Genomic DNA, 21,511 nt, shown 5'->3' with positions numbered 1-21,511 from the left:
TATTATCAAGTCATTAGGGATTTATTTGTGTTTCAAAACGATATACACATCCTTTACACTAATTTGTAGTCTGGAAAAAAAAAAACGAACTATTTATCCTGTATTACACTCGATTGTTCTAGACTTAGTAACTCCGCCCTCCAAACCAAAACCCCGCCCTCAATACAGTTCCCCAAACACCCGCGTGCTCCCTCTACAGGCGCCCTGTGTGGTCTGTAAATATTTCCGTGTGAAACTCCCTACGTAGTGCGCTGCGACTTTGAAGCGGAATCATTGAGGATGGAGCCGGCTGCAGGTCGGACTGTAAACAGTGAGACACGGTCCCGCGGCGCGATGTGGTGGCTGCTCGCGCTCATCGTGCCGGTGATCAGGCTGTATGTGATCGGAGTGAGAGTGTTAGTGTACCAGCTGTTTCATAAAGCCTTCACTCTACCAGGTCAGAGCGCCGCGACACCCGGAGTGTGTGTGTGTGTGTGTGTGTGTTTCAGTTTTACTAAAGTTTAACACTTTACTTCTTACTGAGACCAAAGTTCCAAACTACAGTTACTTATTTGTCACGTGGTTTGTTTGTTTGTTTATTTGTTTGTTCCAGGCTATATATAACTGTACGTTATATATTGATATACATGTTAATATTGGGATAATAATATAATAAAATTTTTCAGATTATGTATTTTTTATATCATTCCATTTTATACAGTATATTGTGGTTTATAATCTGATGCATGAAAATGACATTTATATAATATATATTATATATTATATCTAATAATATATATTAGATTAAATCAGGTGGATTATAAGTAAGTAAATAAATGTATGACTGTACTGGTGTGTATCAGTGATTACAAACCCAATCTTAGACCTAATAACAGGCTGATCAGGATATGGCACATGCTAAGTGAGACACCTTTTGGACTTCGACCCGTTTGCCAAGTGGTGAATAGGACATCATGTCTTGGTACGAGGTGACCAATCAGAGATCAGACCTCAGGACAACGTTCAGTGCAGAATAAATATCAGTACAATAAGGTTACTGTACGTTTACATCACCACACTGAAACGACTCATCAGATTTTTTTATTTTTACTGCTTTAATTTGAAATATATCTGATTTTAGGGTGTCTGTGTGCACAAATGTGATGTTTTTCAGATCAGATCTGAGTCACTTCTACTTTTGGTTGACTCTTAACGGTTAAGGCTCTGGGTTGCTGATCAGAAGGCCTAACCCCAGCGTCGTCAAGTTGCCACTGTTGAGACCTTAATCTGCTCCATGGGCGCTGTATCCTGTCTGACCCTGGGATCTCACTCACTCATCTTCTATACCGCTTTATCCTGTATTTAGGGACGCGGGGACCTGGAGTCTATCCCATTAGGCTTAGGGCACAAGGCGGGGTACACCCTGGACAGGGTGCCAATCCATCGCAGGGCACACGCACATACACACACACATACACACTAACACACTACGGGCAATTCGGGAACACCAATTAGCCTAACCTGCATGTCTTTGGACTGTGGGAGGAAACCGAAGTACCCGGAGGAAGCCCAACAAGCATGGGGAGAACATGCAAACTCCATGCACACAGACTGTCTCTGTGTGCATGGAGTTTGCATGTTCTCCCTGTGCTCGAGCCTGGCCGGGATTCGAACCCGGACCCTGGAGGTGCAAGGTCCCAGGCCCTTCTATCTTGGATATTAAAAAAAGTTACTTTTATTTTTTCCCCCACAAATCTCGCCAACGTCAGTCTGGCTTTCTTCTCTTTTTTTTCCTGGGCATCAACAAAAACAGACAACTGACTGCTTCCTGTCATCCAGAAATAAATGCGTGGTTGCACAAACATGACCCAGATGGTGCAGGCAAAGATGTATGGCAGACGTATACAGACATGTCCACATGATCGGAGTCGGTGTCAAGACAAATCAAATTCAAATCCGATCCGATTTAAAGAACCCTAGTTTAACAACATGGCTTGTAATGTGAACTAAGCCATTGTGTGGGGCTTTCTCAGGGTTATCTGTTTCTTTTTCTTATACTTAAGTTTGTCTCATGATACCTTGACATCATGTTTTACTCCAATGTACATTTGTCCTGCATTGTTTCTTTCTTCTCTCTAAAGCTCTACAGCGAATGAAGGTCAGACAATATGAAAATAAGTTTTGGCCCAATATCTAGGGTAAAAGGAAAAGCCGCGTCATAGACGTATACTCATTGCTGCAAACACAAACTCTGACCCAGATCCTGAAGAAATATGCAGTTAAGCTGACTAAGTCTCTGAAGGAACAAATGGCTTTCTTTCACTAAGAGGAGTTATGATGGAGACTAAAGCCAAAGAAACTGATCAGGGATATGTGGCATGTAGGGGATTACACAAAAAAAGGGTTCTTGTTCGCACACATTAGTCAGAAAAAGAGAAAAGCTTAACTAGCTGGTCAAAGCGCTTGGATGGGGCAGCGCAGAATGCTTTGCGTAGATGTTACGGTATACAGTCGACCAATTCGTTCTTCTGATGAACACCCACACACTCATAGTGACATATCCAATTATCACTGAACAATAGATCACTCTTTAAATCGAGTTTAGACTTGCCGTGCTGATGAAACGTCCCTAAGGACCGGGGACACGGTGTTATTTGTGTTGCATACTTGTCTGGCTCTGAACTGAGGGCTTAACTGTGTTTATATCACAATTCTTGCATCTGATCAGTCAGAAGGTGTCGACCGATTTTCTGTAATAGAAACTTATAGGTGCTGGAATTGAAATCCAATACATCATTATTATTTCAACAAATCATTGACTAGATGTCATCTAATAATAAAAAATTAGTTAGAAAAAAAATTCATTTTCAGTTAGGACATTTACAGTATGAAATTAATCAGCAGTGTCAGCACTTTTTATGAGGAGTTTTCCACCATAGGAGAGTCTTCACACACACACACACACATAACACACACACATATATGTGTATATATATTTTATTATTATTATTTATTTATTTATTTATTTATTTTTTGTCGGTAACAAATTTAACCACTTTTTAAACCCCCATTAACTTTAATAAAGGTAAAAATGCCTTTAAGTTAATATTTACAGCTGCTGTAATGTAACTTACTTATAAAAAAAAAATTGTTATTGATTTGTTTGAAAGCTTGTGGCTAATTTGTGATGTTACCAGTTATTAGTGAACATGTAATGCAATTTTAATAAAATAAGGTAAGATAAATCTTTATTTATCCTGAGGGAAATCTTATTTTATTTTAATAAATATCTTATCTTATCCTATCTTAATAACAAATAGATAGTGGGGGTTCGATTCCCACCTCCGGTCTGTGTGCATGTTCTCCTTGTGTTTGGTGGGTTTCCTCAGTGTACTCTGGTTTCCTCCCTCAGTAAAATAATTGACATTCCCAAATTGCTCATAGTGTCTGTGCAGGGTGTATCCCACCTTGTGGCCAAAGTCTCCTAGGATAGGCTCCAGGCCCCTTGTGAACCTGTACGCAGGATAAGCGATATAGAAGATGTACAGTATGAAAAAACTGCATGAATGTATCATGGAGTAATGAAGTCAGTAATTCATGTGGACTTTTGCCTGAAGTAACAAAGCTAAAACTGTATAATCATAAACCTCATTCATAAGTGGATTGTTAGTCTTAAACTAGTGGCGTGTGTGTGTTTTTGGTTACCAGAAAGGGTAATTTTGTGCCTTGTGAATATTAATATAAATAATTAATATGAAGCACTTGTAGGCATCGTGCCAAATGGTCGGAAACTTCGAAGAGACAAGAATATCACAGATGATGTCACATGATACTTAGCGAAGGTTACGGCGGCCATGTTGTGAAGGAGTTAAAACTAGTGCTGCACAGTTGTTCATTTATCTTCTATATTGCTTATCCTGTACAGGGTCACAGGATGTTCGGAGCCTATCCCAGTAAACTCCGGGCACATAGAGGGGTACGCCTAGGACACGGTGCCAATCCATCTCAGGGCACGCATACACACACACACACACACACACACACACCACACCATCACACACTCATTTACACTATGGGCAGTTTGGAAACACCAGTTAGGCTAAAATGAATGTCTTGGACTGTGGAAGGAAACTGGAGTACCCGGAGGAAACCCCTCAAGCACAGAGAGAACATGCACACTTGTGCAATTATTTAATAGCAAATGGCTGTAATTTATTACAGGTGCATAGTCAAGAGTTTAGAAAGAGTTTGTCCATAATTTAAGTAATTATTTATTTTCTTAAATATTTTAAGGTGGTCAGTGAATATTCTTCTTAATGCGACAATTTGTGCTGTTATTTGCTGTAAATACGTGTGAATAAAAAAAAGGTGGAGAGTTACATATCCCAGCTTAAATCAAAATGGTAATAAATAAATAAAAAATATATATACAGTATATACTTTAAAAAATTCTTATAATTATAATTATTATTATTTTATTAAATCGTGCATACCTATGAGAAAGTAATAATAAACACTTAAGACCAGAAGTCTTCTTAAATAAGTTTGACCACTAAATGGTACATTTTAATAGTTAAATATTGCAGCTTAAAATTATAATCCTAATACATCTCAAAATAATCACAATGTGACTTTTTAATCAAACATTCGTTCCTGATTCATACACCAGTCAGGAAAGTTGGAAATTCATTCGAAATGTCATTTTTCAAAATGTCTTTATTCATTAAATAATTGAAAAAAAAAAATTCAAGTTAAGTTTTAAAGGTTTGTCATATGTGATTCTTTAAAACGTTTGCACCATTCAAATGTTTTACTGAGTCTCATCACTTTACTGTGCCTGAAGTCTTCCGTTAGTTTTTTTTACGCCTTCATTTATGAGAAATATTACCACAAGTCCCGGTTTTACTTGAACGGCCCCATATTTTCCTTCTTCTTGTGAACAAGCTAATTGCACAAACTGTTAAAACAAAGGCTTAGTCTTGAAAAGGATTTAATGTTTTGTTTTGTTTTTGGTGTCACACGATGGTTTCATATAGACCTGGTCATGGACTGGACAGTGTTAGCCTAGCCGTAGTTAATCCATATTGTACTGCATGGATATTGTATCACACTTCAGTTAAGTTTTCAGTTTGGAAGTTAAGCCTCAGCTATTTTCCATATGTTGCAGGTGAGGGACAGACAATGTATAGCTGTCATAACTCTGAATGCCTTTCTCTGCTTTTTTTTCTCGATTTTAACTTTTCACTCATACATCAAAGAACATCACCTGAGCATTTCCTGGAAAAACCTGTGCTCGTTTAATACATTTCTCTGGTATAGTATTTAATATTCGTCAAGCTAGTAGTGGAATTTACATCAGACTTTTATCTTGTTAGATTGAAACCGAATAGTGAAGCATATACAGTACATACACTTTTAAGCACTTGGATTTAACTTAACTTTGAAAAAAAGTTAATATTCAGTTTCAGTACAAAGCATCAAAATTCTAATCAGGATCTCGGTGTCACAAACTTTATTCCGCGCTGCTGGCGGTACATCCCGGCTCCAGCTACTGTTTCTAGCTTGACCCTAAAATCTCATTAAGATGATGCCTGCTGAATTATTCTGTTTAATGACGCAATGTTAGACACACACACACACTTTTCAATTCCTTTTCAGGCGTCCCAGTGAGATGGACACCATGTCCTTCATCGGGAAGCTTTTGTTCCCCTTTAATATATATATTTTAAAATCCTGTTTTCTTTTCTTCCCCCGGATCAGTGTTACCCAGACAGAACGGGAGGGTTGCCATAGTGACGGGAGGAGCCAAAGGAATGGGCTATGAAACTTCTCGGCACCTGGCGAGCCTGGGCACGCATGTGGTCATCGGTAACACATCACATTTGTTCAGTCTCACAGTCTCTCACATCACATCACCCCGGCGTGTGCCGAGGACATGCCCTTTCCACTCCGCGCTGCAGCGTCTGCCTTCTGCTTCGTAATTTTAACAAATAGAACGGAACCCTGTCTATAGTAACAACTTGCACGGGGACTTTATGGTAGACAGTCGTCAGAAACATATCTAATAAGGTTTTTTTTTTTTTTTTTTTTTTTTTACAAAAAAACCTGGAAGTACTGTATATAGATGTAAAGTTAAATTATTTCTGATAAGCTTTGAAGTTAAATGTTTACCTGAGGAACACCAGCTATTTTTACAACCCGAAGGAAAGAATTCATTCACAAACCTCAGGATAAAGCATGAACTGATGTTAGCATGATGATATGCAGAAAAATGTTAAGCTTATTGTAAAACATGAAAAAATATTCATGTATCAACATACTTGTGAGTTGAACAACAATTATTAATGGTAAATAATAATAGCTTTATGTCAGACTCATTAAACAGAATGACATGCGTTGAGAAATTAACATAAAAAACATAATATCAATTTAAAATGTTTTTTTTTAAGGTCATGACTTAAGTCTTCTCTTAACGTGTTTTCATTACCGATTTGCACTTGTTTAGAATGTATTGTGATTTGTTACTGTTATAATAGTTTTACAGTATTAAATAATAATAATAATAATTTTAAATAAAATAATAAAAAAATCGAATAAATATATAATTATAATAATGCAATTATATATAAGAAAATGTATCTATTCATTTTATTGCCGGAGGTGGGCTACTTTACTGTGGCCCAACGTGTATAAAGGGCGTTTAAGCCATACTTTTTATTTTTTATTTTTTTTTGCGCAGAATAGCTGAACACAATTCTGAGAGTAAAAATACCCTTTATTTCTCTCTATATAATCCCCTGCTACACTAAGGTCCTTATCCCAGTGAAAGTTTTTTTTCCGTATCGGACTACCTGCTTCCGTCTGAAAGGCTGGCCTCCCAGGAACTCCTTTCAGTGCATGCAGAAATGTCTTGAATTGAGGTCATGACTGTACTGGGAATGTAGCAATAATTCCCAGCCGAGTTCCTGTATTGTGCAAGTGGTGTTAGTAAACGATTGTGTGTTCAGTTCAGACAGACAGATGTGTCTCATCCCCAAGTACGTGACAAGTTATCCATCATTTTCAAGGATCAGGCGTTCCACTCGCTGAATGTTCATAGGAACAATGGCAGTGGGCTCTGCGCTAAATTAGCCATGGATCGTCATTCACAGACTTTCGGGGTTTTTAAAAAAATGTTTGCACCGTTTAGATGTTTTACTGCAGCTGAGAGTCTCATCACTGTACTGTGCTTATTCGCTTTTACACCTTTATTCATGAGAAATTTCATCACGAGTCCTGGTTTGACTTGAACACTCCATATATGTCAGAATTCCTTTATCTTGTAAACAGACTAATTTCACAAATAGCAGCTGATTGTTAAATCAAAGGCTTTGCCTTGAAAAGGATTCTGTGTTTATTTTGGGTGTCGAGCCAGTTGGTTTCATTTAGACCTGCTCACGGAGTGGACAGTGCCAGTCATTGCAGATCGATATGGTACTGCAAATGTACCACCTTTTAGTTAAGTTTTAAGTTTGGAAGTTAAGCTTCAGTTTTGTTTTTTGTTAGTTTTTTTGCATATATGTCAGTTGTTTTATATAAAGAGAGACAATAAAAAAGCAGTTGAAAAAAAGACTTTATAGCTGTGAATGCTTTTCTCTGTTTTTGTTTTCTCCATTTTTACTTTTCACTCAGCGCGAGAGTAGATTTCGGTCCCCTGGGGATAAACGACTGTAGAAATACAGTGACAAGAGCCTGTGCATGAACTATTTATTTTCTCTTCTCACCTGTTCATTTAAATTCAGAGAGAGTGAGAGAGAGAGAGAGAGAGAAAGAGAGCTGCACTGCAGATTTTCATGTTCATGTCATATTCTTAGCAACAGGAAGTACACTCTTTATGTTAATGTCTTTGGGACTTTAGCAAAAAACAAAAACTCTCACCATAAAGGGTTAAAAAACAGGGGAAAAAATTCTTGAAATATTTAAAACAGTACAAAAACCAGAGGTAAATAAGTATTACTGGCTGTCAAACTTGTTTCAAACTTTACATTTCTGAGGCAAACTGATGAAGATTTACCAGCCTCATCCTCGTCCTTTCTGTAGGTATAATTCTAAAGTAATGTCCATTTTAACAAAAACGCCACTGAATATAACATACATTCATTACATCATAATAATTTACGGGTTTAAAGAAAAAACATAATTAATTTATTATTAGTTATTATTTATTTATTATTATTTAAATTACTTGTTTGTATGTTTGTTTAGACTTTTTTGCTTTCATCTTGTAAGAATTTATGTAATTTGAGCATTTTTGTGTAAGAAATTTTGCTTTTTGTTATTTAAAGTATTTTTATATTTGGAAAATGTGTGTTTTGATCCTTTACATTTTTTAAACATAAAAAAACATTTTAATAAAAAAATATATACTGTATATATATATTCATTTATTTATTTATTTATTACAAATATTTTATTAGTACTTGAGTATTTTAATTAAATAAAATTATAGCATTTTTCAGTTTGTTTGTTTGTTTTGCATTAACTTGTTTTTTATCACCATTTCCATTTTTTTAAATAATATTATTTATTTATTCAACTTCATAATAATTATTTCATTAGTGAATGGGTATTTTAAAATCAAATCAAATAGTAGTGTTTTGTGATTTAAAAAAATATATATATATATTTCCCTTTGGATAGGTTGGTATTAACTTGGAAATGTGTATTCTTTTTCATATTTCCAGCTGGAAATGAGGAGGAGGAGGGTCTCATTGCGGTGAAGAAAATCCAAAAGGAGAGCGGACACAGGAAAGGTATGTTCACACGGTTCAGGTCAGACTCTGCGCTCGGTGGGAATGAGCACAAACCGCATAAATTTCTCTGCGTCTCGGAAACATGAAAGGATTTTTTTTCCCGAATAAAACTTGCTTTGAGATTATTCTCGGCTATCATGCTGTCACAATTTGTTGGAGCTGTTTTGCTTTCGAACGCACCGGGGAACCACGTTTGATGTATTTCCTGCGAAAAGAAGTAAATGAGGAAGATAGAAGTAGCAGGAGGCAGGAAGATTGTGTCTGCGTGACAGACAACGGGAGTAAGACAGCTGATAAATGCGCAGGCGCTGAGGAACGCTGTCCTGCGGTCAGACACGTTGTCATGCAGATGCGATATGGATGACGACTTTCCCTTATCTCTGCTTTAAACTCTCACCCTTCCACCTTCTTTCGTCGTACTGATTTACTGTCAGCACCTCGACATGCCACTGATTCCTCCAAACCAGCCCTAGAGAGTGAAATAGAGCCTTCGGTCCTTAATCTCAGTGTGACGAGCTCGAACTAAACAAGAAATGAACTTGTTTGCATATGACACGGCAGATCCGGAGACAGCTGCTGTCTTCTTGCGTGTATATGTGTGTATGTGTGTGTTGCCTCCCCTGTGTTCTGTGCAATCCATCACAAAGGCACTCGGCGACAGGCTAATGATGTCACTCAGTCAGGTGAAACCACCTGTAGCGGGAAACAGTGCTTAAACTGGCAGCGGGAGCCACTCCGTCACTTTTACAAAGGGATGCGATTCATTAGAGAGAGAGGCGCAGAGGTGGGACATGCTAATGTTTCTCCTCTACTGTAATTATATACAGGGATTAGCATCAGTCTTAATGGTGCACGTAGCAATGGGTGATCTCTGCAGGGTCGAGTGTGTTTGCTGATCTTACACGTCAGATTCAGCTATGATTATGGCTGCAGGATAATTCCTAAAAAATATTCCTTATTTGAAATAATCAAATTTTGATTATGCACATCTGTTATTATAATCTGTAAAAGTTGACCAAAAGAATGCTACTGTAGAAATTGGCACTGAGTTTCACACGGAGTGAGATTCTGAGCACTACTTTTTTGTAACTAGCTGCTACGTGATGTGAGCATAAACAAAATTTCCCAAAGGAAAAGAGTCAGAGTCACATAGCGAATAGAGTGTTTTATAACCCTTGTGGCTACTTGTCAGGCACTGATATAGATTGGGATGACCTTGCACGAAGATGATTTGTATGCAGCTCTTGCAGTTGAATGGACAACTATGTCCTCTGGCAAAACGTTTGTGATATGGCAAAAAGGAGAACTGCAAAGTCAGATCCTTAGCTTTGTTTATCAGAAGTAATTATAGAAGTGGAAATCTTAGGTCTGACATTGACACTGGGACTAAGTGCGGTCTGTGTTCAAGGGACCATGACTCAACCAAAGAAAGTACTAGAGCCGGAAAGGAACTTTGATGTTGATGTTAAACAAGCAAATTCCCACCAACTTTGGTAATGACCAGTCAAAAATCTATGTAAGCAAACACAGGCAATGTAGAACCAACGTTTAATCTTTATGTTTATGGCAATGTTCATCTAAAGCTATTTACAGTTTGTCTCATTATACCTCTGAGCAATTAAGGGTAAAGTTTACTCAATTGCCCAGCAGTCCCAACTTGGTGGTGCTGGGGTTTAAACCTGGGACCTTTCAATCAGTAGTCCAATACCTACACCACTGAGCTACCCCTGCCCCCTCAGCTTTTTTAGCTTGAGATTTAAACCTTGAGGTACAGTATGCTACAAATTTAAAAGAGGAAGACTACATTGGTTCCTCATCAATGATCTTTGAATAACCAGAAGAAACCACATGGACACTGTAAACCACAGCTGGCAATCCTGGTACCATGAAGCATAAATAATACCCAGTGTGACACCATCCCACCTGCTTCTTTCCAGTTAAATTTAGGAAAATTCAAAACCATTTGCCAGAACCTGGCATGTTTTTTAAAAAAATCTCCAAGAACTTCCTACTTCCACAGGAAGAGGCAGTCTGATTAACAGTGGGCATAGAGAGTCTATTCCAGCCCCCATACCCGTTTAGAAGCCAACCATCACGATTCCCACTTCCTTGTTGTTGGCCAGACTGTTTCATTTGCCCAAGTAAAGCTATCAAGAGTAACTCTAGGCCTCTTCACCACAAAGTCCATAGTGGTTGCAAGTATTCTTCATATTCACTGAGAAGCCAAGCCCACTGAATCAGTTTAAGAATCTGTGAGTGTACACAAGTCATGAGACTGCATAGGTTTGGAAAATAACCAATGGTATGCACAAATTCACCAGTGGTATAGCTCTACAGTATATGGCTTTCAGGAGCTGCACTCCAACATCAGTCATTTTCAATTTAAATGAGTTCCACTTTGGTTTTGTAAGTATGTTTCCTGGGTGGCTTGTTGGTTTGGTGGCTAGGATCCCGGATTTGATCCTAAAGTTGTTCACAGACCTTCCAACAATAAGTTTCTGGTTGGAATATCTGCTCTAAGTTTACCCTATTTGTGAATGAGAGTTTGAATGTGTTGTGTGTTGGACTGGTGTCCCATGAAGTGCAGGTCCCACCATGTGCTCATTGGCTCTGGATCCACAGCAACTACGATTTGAATACATTTATATATAAAAGACATTGGAAATATTTTGTTAGTGTGATGATGGTGCAGCAGTAATGTGGGCAATGAATGTATGGAGACAACATACATTAGGAGACAACTTTTTTTTTTTTCCTTTTTGGAGAAAAAAAAATGTTATGCCTTAAACGAGTAGGTTCCAACTCTGGTCCTGGATAACCCCTGTCCTGAGTAATTTGGGGTTTTCCAGCTTCCAACACATCTGATTTAACTTGCCAGCTAATTAACAGGATGTAAGACAAGTGTTGGGAACCTATGCCTTAATCCACCACGGCTTGCAGGAGTCGCATGCTGGGACTGGGACTGTCGGCTAAATTCTTGCCGATTACGATGTCATCTCCTTAATCACTTAAACCCACCAAAACAATAACACAGAGACTCGCCCACACCATAAAAAATGGACACGAAACCTTCAGAAGAGCAATATAATGTATGCGATCCAGTGCAGTGAAAAGTGTTCAGAGCTCTACATTGGGAAGGTCATTTGAGGATGATCATGTGCAAATCTTGGACAGAGAGTCTAGATGGTTTAAGAGAGGTGTAAAAGAGGACATCTGTGTGCAAGAGGAAAATCCTTCTCTCAACAGAGGTGGAGGCACAACCTGTCTGCTATTTTTCATGCTGCCCTTTCATTCATCCCCAGGAAGATCATGTCCTCTTCACAGGTCCACCAGAAAAGTCACACCTAAGGTCTTACTCTCTCTGGTCGTTACATCTTAATGATTCTCCCTAGTCTCTCTCTCTCTATTGCTGGTGTTTTCTTAACAACTCCCTCCCTCCTCTATCAACATTCCTTCCTGCTCTCACCTGCTTCATTGTTCACCTAATGAGGCTTTTCAGACAGGGGAGGACCCTTGTCCATGGAGGATACAAATATGTGGAACTTACCAACGTCTCTCAGACTGAAAAAGCAGTTTGGATGAGTAGCGAAATGTGTCTATCTAATTGTTGACATGACATGACTAAACTCCGACTAAACTAACCCCACATGAATAACTAGATGGTCAAATGGGTTCCTATGTGATAGCTATCTCATTTTTTTACCATCTCGTTTAGTGACATACTCCAGAATTCCTGGAGTCCCACTTTGTCTTTTTTTTTCTCTCTCTCTGCTTGCTAGTATTTTCTTCTTAGCAATGTTGGCACCTCTGTGATCAGATGCTGCGATGTTTGGTGACAGAAATAATGTCACGTTAAAGCTCTTGCCACTCCCCAAAGGACTGCACTGTAGAAATATCTCTGTGTAAAGCACTGAGTGACTGAATGAGGGCATCCTGCTGGAGACACACACAAACAAACAGATCCATACTATCACAGTGCCTTTGTGACGAAGAAGTAGCTGGAAATAAGTGGGGTGACACGTAACATTACAGCTTCTGTCATTATGTTATAGCTTCCACATTTTTCGTTTCTCATCACGTTTTTTTTCCTTTCACTGCTTCGGCTCAGAGGGACTTCAGTCTTGCGTAGTACTGTTGGAACACTTCTGATACGACATACACAATGAGCATGCGTACAGCAAAATATACAGTAGTGAAAAGGAAGTTATGTTGCTGGAAATGGGTCTCCCAATGGAGGAAAAATTATCCATAGTCGAGTATTATTTCCGCTCGGGGATCGAGTTTAAAAAAGGTGGCAGAACTGTTCCTTCCCGTACCCTTCTCACCCCTCCGATCTTACACCACCTGATGCCTACTTGTGGGGAATGTTAAAGAAGAGTGTGTTCAGCTTCAAAGATCCGTCAAAAAACGTTCCTGCATTACACGAGCAAATCGTCGCTTTTTGCACAAGTGTGCAGCAAGGGACCTTAGTTCTGGGAATCCGGGCTAAGAATCAATGTAAATGATATGAACCCTGTCTACAGTGAGGCGGTGCACACACTCACATTTCGAATAATTGCATTACGCATACCATGGTAAATCAACATGCTCGTAGTGTGTGTTAGTTTCTTTCAGGAGAAATAAACTCACAGATGACAGGATAATATTGTTTGTTTTTTTTTTTCATTTCAGTACTGTGTATATATGGGTGCATATACAGACATAGATGTACCCACATTCGCATGGAATTTAGTTGCACACTCATTAAAAAATGTACAGCGCCATCTGTTGAATTTTAAGAAGATAAATTAGTGATTTTTTTCATGGTCGAGTTTTATAATAATGAGAATACATATTTATAATATATTTTATATTTAATTTTGTCTACTTTGGTCGACCATATTACACATATTCCTAAATATTTGTTTAAGTCAGGTCAAGGTTGTAGACTATATACATCAATACATTCCTGGTGAATACCATTATACTTCTTTTTTTTATTAATTAGGCGTCCACCGTGTGTTTATTCAGTGTGTGTGTTAAGAGTATGTTTGTTAGCAGTCATCTGGTCGTTGACGCAGTGAACAGACCTCGGCACAGTCAGCTTTGTCCCTGAGCCCCAGTGAAGCCAGTGTTTTGGAAAATGGCCTATGAGGACCCCTGCTTGTGCTGCAATTACTTCAGCGGCCCAACTCGTATCAATCACACGCTGTGTGTCAAAGATGCGACGTAGTCACACACGTTTGTTTTATCAGGAAAACAAAACGCATGTCGGGTGGCTAAAACCTTCCGAAGCTCCAAACGCGTATATTATGGTATGACAGAAGGATATAAGGTCGTCCTTGAATGATCCGCTCCTGTCCTTTAATCAGATACCGATCGTGACACTGCAGTCATGACACGAGGAGGAGGAGGAGTGTAATAAACCCCTCATCCCCTTTTATATTTCATGCCTTGCATTGATTCCCACTCCACTCATCCTGCCCCGAAAGAGAGAGATAAATCTTATCACAGCCATCCTTCCTTCAATTTACCAATCTGCCAGTGTCCAGTCTTCTCCTCCTCTGCAGCCTCCTCCTTCTTCTCTCCTTCCTCCCCCTCCTTCACATCCATGGAGAGATTGGCTCTCTGTCCAATCTGGCTTGTTTTCAAGACGAAGGCACCACGTTGGCACACCTGTGCCTTCCCCGTTGCCAGGCAGAAGCACCATCGCGCACGTAAGGGTATCACATCAGTGGCGTGTGTATTTGTGGGCGAGCGTGCGCATCCTGCTGGCGCACTTCGAGGGTAGAAGATGTCTTTGTTTGGTGTTGGGAAATGGCAGGATGCCAGTCATAGCTCCCACCAGCTGGCACACTGGCAGACTAGATCAAGGCTTCTCATTACTGTCTCTGGCACCTGCCCTACGATTGATGAGACTCGCAGTGATAGCAGGGTTTTTTGCAATTGATTGTCCTGATCCACAAGCTGGGCCATATATTTACTTTATAACGAGGTAACCTGTCGGACCATAATCAGTGGGGAAAACACAGTGTGAGGTCACATAGTCATTTTTAGATCGTCCTAATTTCCAAGTGTGTGATGGGGACATGGCATCCAATCCATCGCAGGGCATTATACAGGGTGTCCCAAACAATTTGACATCATTTTTATAGTCTAAAAACATGGCCAATTCTCGCTCAAATGATATCAAATTTTAACGAGATGTGTGAAAGTTAAATGATGAAGATGGATTGGACGTGCCATTGATTGGACGTGATAAGCAATAATGAAAGTGCTGTTGAAATGGCCACCACGTTCACCTGACTTGACAGCCTGTGATTTTTCTCTATGGGGCTATGTGAAAGGGCTGGTCTTTATCCCCCCGCTTCCCACAAGCCTAGCGGATCTCAAGCAGAGAATCATTGAGGCGCTGGAGAATGTTATGTAAGATATGCTACAGCGTGTTTGGCAGGAGCTGGAGTACAGACGTGTGTCGTGTCACAGGTGGTGCGCATATTGAACATTTGTCAAGCTTTGCGAAATTGGTTATAAAATCTATATCCGTTGAAAGATGTTGGTGGAATCCTGACGAATAAATCTTTACTTTTTCATGTTTTTCATATTCTGTTTGCCTAGGACATGTAGTTTCTCAGACCATATTTCAAATAGTGTCAATTTTTTGGGGACACCCTGTATTTTTTTTACAAAACTGGTTTACCCTCAAGGTGCATGGTGGTGTAGTGGTTAGCACTGTCGCCTTGCACCTCCGGGTTCGATTCCCGGCCAGGCTCAATTCCCGTCTCTGCATGCATGGAGTTTGCATGTTCTCCCCGTGCTTGGTGGGGTACTCTAGGTTTCCTCCCACAGTCCAAAGACATGTAGGTTAGGCTAATTGGCATTGCCAAATTCCCCAAATTTCCCATAGTGTGTGAAAAAACGTGTGCCCCATGCGTTCTGGGATAGGCTCCAGGTCCCTGCGACCCTGAATACAGTATAGACGGTGAGTAAGTGGTTCACCCTCATGTTTTTTTTGAGAGAGACTGTGAAGGAGCCAGAAAACCTAAAAGGAACCACACCAACCAGAACTTGGAATCCTGGTGCCGTGAAGCAGAAACGATACCCAGTATTGTTTATCATCGACACCATCCAAGACAAATCAAGCTGATTAGCTAGTCTTGCAATCAAAACCTTTCTAGAATATCTGAAATATAAAGTTCAATAACTGGCTAATTATGGCGGCACGGTGGTGTACTGATTAGCATAATAGGCTCAGCATCTCTAGGGGCGAGGGTTTGGTTCCAATCTCGGGCACTGTATCTGTGGAATTTGAATGTTCTCACCATGCTTGGTGGGTTTCCTCTAGGTACCTCTGTTTCCTCTTACAAAGACATGCAGATTAGGCTAATTGGTGTCCCCAAATTGCCTGTAGTGTGTGAGCGAGTGAGTGTGTGCACCCTTCGATGGACTGACGCCCTGTCCAGAGCGTACCCTGCCTTCTGCCCATAGTTTCCTTGGATAGGCTCCAGGCTTCCTGTGACCCTGTACAGGATAAGTAATAGCTGAAGAACATAAATGGATGAACTGCCTACTTTTCAAGGAATAGGCTATCTAAGAAAGCAAAAGGAGAAACGAAGAGAGGCGAAGAGCAGTGACAGTTTACTTTATAGCTGCTATAACGTAAGTGTCAAGAAGAACTAATTTATTTCACAGATATTCCATAGTCACCATTAGGAATGTTTAATAGATACGTGGTACAAGAAGATAAAACACTTAACGACATGTTGTGCATGTCACACCTTCCTATCACTAATTGTTTTCCTAAAAGAAAACATTTCAAGATAGTTTTGTTTATTACTTTCTTAACAAGAACATACCTTAGCAATCAGGGATGTACAGTGCATTTAGTCAGGCCCAGCACTTCATCTCAGATTTTAGAATTGTAGGCTTGAACATCTGGATTCTTCTTCCTCAAGACATAAGAACTTCTCACACCGAGTTTCATACACACGCTGCCGCCTCAGTTTAGGATTGGCTCTCAAAATCTCTCTCTCAGACTGCCGGAGCAAAGTCGAACCGAGCTTTGAGAGATAAGAAAAGCCTGGAGATGAGAGAAAGTGTTCTCTGGCTGCTTGGGAAAAAATGAAGAAGATGAGAGGCTTTAAAAGGGACACACAAATTGCGTGTGCATGTGGGATTCCTGGGCAAATAGTAAGAGGATTATACATAAGTACATATAAGTATGTGAATGGAGGAGGCAGTAAGGAAAGACGGCATTGAGGGAAAAATTAACATTTTATGTTAAGTTTTTGCTCCATTTTTAATTTGATACTCGCTCACGTGGTGTGTGGAGTAGCTGCCACGCATTCAGTGTATGAGTTTGCGTATTGTATAATCTACTAAACTTTATTAAGCAGTTATAACCTCACCCTGGAATACTAGTCAGCTTATTAAGTGTTAATTAACAGCTAATGGACTGTCAGCGAGCGCTTTTACTAAGTAGAATAATCGAGCGCGTTTGGGACGCGGGTGAGCGTTTTGAGCTAATGAAGGGTTGCCAGATTGAAGTCGCTCTTTCCCCGCAAAGAGGGCAATTAGTGTAATGTGCTTGGTAATTACAGTGATTGCGTGACTATAATTAGTTTAATTATGCGGTTGAGTAGTCGGCTCAGGAACCGTGCGTGCCGTGGCCCAGAGCACGATGTCTACAAGCTGATACTTCAGATATGTTATTATGAACAGCAGTGAATATAAATAGTCAAACAGCTGTATGCTGCTAATACGAGGCACGAGTCTATAATACCAGCGTATAACAAATTAATTAGACATCATAGTAATATGATAATAGTGTTCACTGGTATGCATGGGTTACATCTAAACCATTTATAAACAGTGTAACGGTCTTGGTTTACTGTGTGCATTTTTCCAGTGTTGTTGCTGCGCCCAGTAAATATTTTTTGTTCTTAGTCACTTTCTTTTCTAGAAATAGATGAAGTAGATTGATAGAAATAGTCTGAAGTAGAACTCAGACTTCCCACTAGCTAAACAGCACCATGGAGTGTATTGTCTCCTCGGGCAAGGACGCCCCAACTGGTTCTGTTGTTTTTCTTGTTTTAAACAGACATCTAGATGGTTTTAAGGACTTCCGATAAAAAAAGTTACTTTTAACAGTCACTTTTGGTGTGCTTTTTTTAAAGATATGGGCAATGACACTCCCTTTTGATTTTAGCTTTCAAAACAGGTAACGTGACATATTGAGTCGTTTAATAAGACGGAAAGGAGACAATTAGCATTAGAGCATCAGATCTAAATTAAAATTAACATAGTCCGAGGCGTGCTTGACGATTGGCTGGCGAGCGTTATGGTTCATTTATTTAATGTATAAATTGCAATCACTGCTGACAGACGGGGCAGAAGAAGGAGAATGACGTTTGGCTCGCGGACATTCAAGGTCGTTTTACTGCGCTGCAAAATGTCGTCTTAGTCGGAAAGAGAATAAGAGCGAGGTGGGCAGAGAGACAGGGAGAAAGATAAAAATGAAAACATTTTCAGATGTGACATGTTTGGACTGATTGAATTTTAATTGTACAAGAATTATTTTCGTAAGGATTTTACAAAGACCGAACAGTATAGGCTGAGGGAATGGATTTTCATTTATTGTAATAATATTGCAGTGTATTCATTTGGCATTGAGTCGTTATGGAGGTACATTTGGACTCGTATTGTTGAACAAAAAACTTCAGAGCATAGACAAGCCTTCAGGAATCAGTGAATTATATTACATAATATTTAATGTAATCTCTTCTTCTAAAAACGAACATCCTTAAAATTCACATAATAATTTACATTCTGAAAATATACAGCTTTTATGAGAGAGTTATAAACTGCAGTGTTTTCTGTAAACATTTAGAGAGCGGAATGCCTGTTCCTTGAAAATCGATGGATAATAGTTAATTTATTACAACATCCCTTGTAAAGGTTTGACCTCACTCCAAGCCATTTCCACACACTTGCCCATTAAAGGAGTTCCGAGAAGGCCCAGAAATAAAGGAAGTTTTTATGTTATTCTGCAAAATCAGAAGTCCCACTTTGACTTACAGTGGTGTGAAAAACTATTTGCCCCCTTCCTGATTTCTTATTCTTTTGCATGTTTGTCACACAAAATGTTTCTGATCATCAAACACATTTAACTATTAGTCAAAGATAACACAAGTAAACACAAAATGCAGTTTTTAAATGATGGTTTTTTATTATTTATGGAGAAAAAAAATCCAAACCTACATGGCCCTGTGTGAAAAAGTAATTGCCCCCTGAACCTAATAACTGGTTGGGCCACCCTTAGCAGCAATAACTGCAATCAAGCGTTTGCGATAACTTGGAACGAGTCTTTTACAGCGCTCTGGAGGAATTTTGGCCCACTCATCTTTGCAGAATTGTTGTAATTCAGCTTTATTTGAGGGTTTTCTAGCATGAATCGCCTTTTTAAGGTCATGCCACAACATCTCAATAGGATTCAGGTCAGGACTTTGCCTAGGCCACTCCAAAGTCTTCATTTTGTTTTTCTTCAGCCATTCAGAGGTGGATTTGCTGGTGTGTTTTAGGTCATTGTCCTGCTGCAGCACCCAAGATCGCTTCAGCTTGAGTTGACGAACAGATGGCCAGACATTCTCCTTCAGGATTTTTTGGTAGACAGTAGAATTCATGGTTCCATCTATCACAGCAAGCCTTCCAAGTCCTGAAGCAGCAAAACAACCCCAGACCATCACACTACCACCACCATATTTTACTGTTGGTATGATGTTCTTTTTCTGAAATGCTGTGTTACTTTTACGCCAGATGTAACGGGACACGCACCTTCCAAAAAGTTCAACTTTTGTCTGGTCGGTCCACAAGGTATTTTCCCAAAAGTCTTGGCAATCATTGAGATGTTTTTTAGCAAAATTGAGACGAGCCTTAATGTTCTTTTTGCTTAAAAGTGGTTTGCGCCTTGGAAATCTGCCATGCAGGCCGTTTTTGCCCAGTCTCTTTCTTATGGTGGAGTCGTGAACACTGACCTTAATTGAGGCCACTGAGGCCTGCAGTTCTTTAGATGTTGTCCTGGGGTCTTTTATGGCCTCTCGGATGAGTTGTCTCTGCGCTCTTGGGGATAATTTTGGTCGGCCGGCCACTCCTGGGAAGGTTCACCACTGTTCCATGTTTTTGCCATTTGTGGATAATGGCTCTCACTGTGGTTCGCTGAAGTCCCAAAGCTTTAGAAATGGCTTTATAACCTTTACCAGACTGATAGATCTCAATTACTTTTGTTCTCATTTGTTCCTAAATTTCTTTGGATCTTGGCATGATGTCTAGCTTTTGAGGTGCTTTTGGTCTACTTCTCTGTGTCAGGTTGCTCCTATTTAAGTGATTTCTTGATTGAAACAGGTGTGGCAGTAATCAGGCCTGGGGGTGACTACAGAAATTGAACTCAGGTGTGATAAACCACAGTTAAGTTATTTTTTTAACAAGTGGGGGCAATCACTTTTTCACACAGGGCCATGTAGATTTTGAGTTTTTTTTCTCCCTTAATAACGTAAACCTTCATTTAAACACTTCATTTTGTGTTCAATTATGTTATCTTTGACTAATAGTTAACGGTTTTTGATGAGCAGAAACATTTAAGTGTGACAAACATGCAAAAGAATAAGAAATCAGTAAGGGGGCAAATAGTTTTTCACACCACTGTAAATGTCTAGTATATTAGTGTATCAAGTCTGATAAAAATTTAACTGAATTATGCCTACTTTTGGTTGGTTGTAAAATGATCTAAATGCCCCAAAATTAGTAGTGCAATTGAGAGAAAATCAGTCTCCCAAGATCCTGTAATATACTTTCTTCAGCTCAGACCTCACTTTGTTAAAATGCTTGTTTTTTTGTAGTGCAAAATGTGAGACAGAAGTAAAATCTTTCGTTTTGTACACTCATTTGTGCTTGTTCTCTTCTTTCAAAGAGTGCCAATATTTCAGGACTGTACTTTGACCTAATTGAGCCTTGGAAGTAGAAAAAAAAGAGAAAAAAACAATCATGAGTGGAGGGTCTATTTAAATCCAATAAAATAATTGTTTTTTAATTGGTATATATTAACTAAACTTAAAAAAAATGTTAATCTAAAATTTAAATTATTATCTTTAGTTAATTTCAATAATCGCTTTATCCTGGTCAGGTGGTGCACGATGCTGAAGTCTGTCCCATGAACACTCGCTGCAATTTGATTAGATTTAATGTAAATCCTGCAGCTTTTTATTCCACCTCCTATTTGGATCTAAGCTTTAAAGCCGATCTGCCATATCAGCCTACATGTAGACAGAAAATAAATCACCTCAGACAAGCCAGTTTTTTTTTGTTGTTTTTTTTTTACTGTGATGAAACCGAATCTCCCCCAGACCCCCGCCCCCCCATTTTTTTTCTTCAGCTGTATTTGCCAGCAAACCTCCATATCTCGTCGTCCACAGAGTCCTGCTACAGGCGAAAGCTACCTATAATCCACTTAGCGTCTAGAGGCATGCCACGTCGCACACTTTGTAATAAATGACCTCGTTTTTCCTCAGCTATTGTGCAGAGTGTCAGGGGGAGCGAACCTGCCAAATACCAGAATTAGCATAACATGAATAGCTAAGGTAATTACAGTAATGATCTGAATATAACTGAAGGGGTGAAAGGGTGTACTTAAAAAAAAACAAAAAACGTGCCAAGTTCAATAGTTAAATAATGCGTTGTTTTTAGGGTGTAACCTAAAAAGTCCCTAT

General features: G+C 39.3%; 1 protein-coding gene across 1 annotated transcript in view; it reads left to right on the top strand.

Moving 5' to 3' along the window:
• Nucleotides 1-279: 279 nt before the first annotated feature.
• dhrsx (dehydrogenase/reductase (SDR family) X-linked) overlaps nt 280-21,511 on the top strand; it is a 47,128-nt gene continuing 25,896 nt past the window's right edge. The window contains exons 1-3 of the mRNA XM_053477751.1: nt 280-436; nt 5,740-5,847; nt 8,703-8,771. Of these exons, the coding sequence (XP_053333726.1) occupies nt 280-436; nt 5,740-5,847; nt 8,703-8,771 (334 nt within the window). The remainder of the gene's footprint in view (nt 437-5,739; nt 5,848-8,702; nt 8,772-21,511) is intronic.

The sequence above is a fragment of the Clarias gariepinus genome, chromosome 18 (assembly GCF_024256425.1).
Source record: "Clarias gariepinus isolate MV-2021 ecotype Netherlands chromosome 18, CGAR_prim_01v2, whole genome shotgun sequence".
Taxonomy (NCBI): domain Eukaryota; kingdom Metazoa; phylum Chordata; class Actinopteri; order Siluriformes; family Clariidae; genus Clarias; species Clarias gariepinus.
Note: the sequence above shows the minus strand (reverse complement) of the source record. Positions and strands in the feature narration are given on the sequence as shown.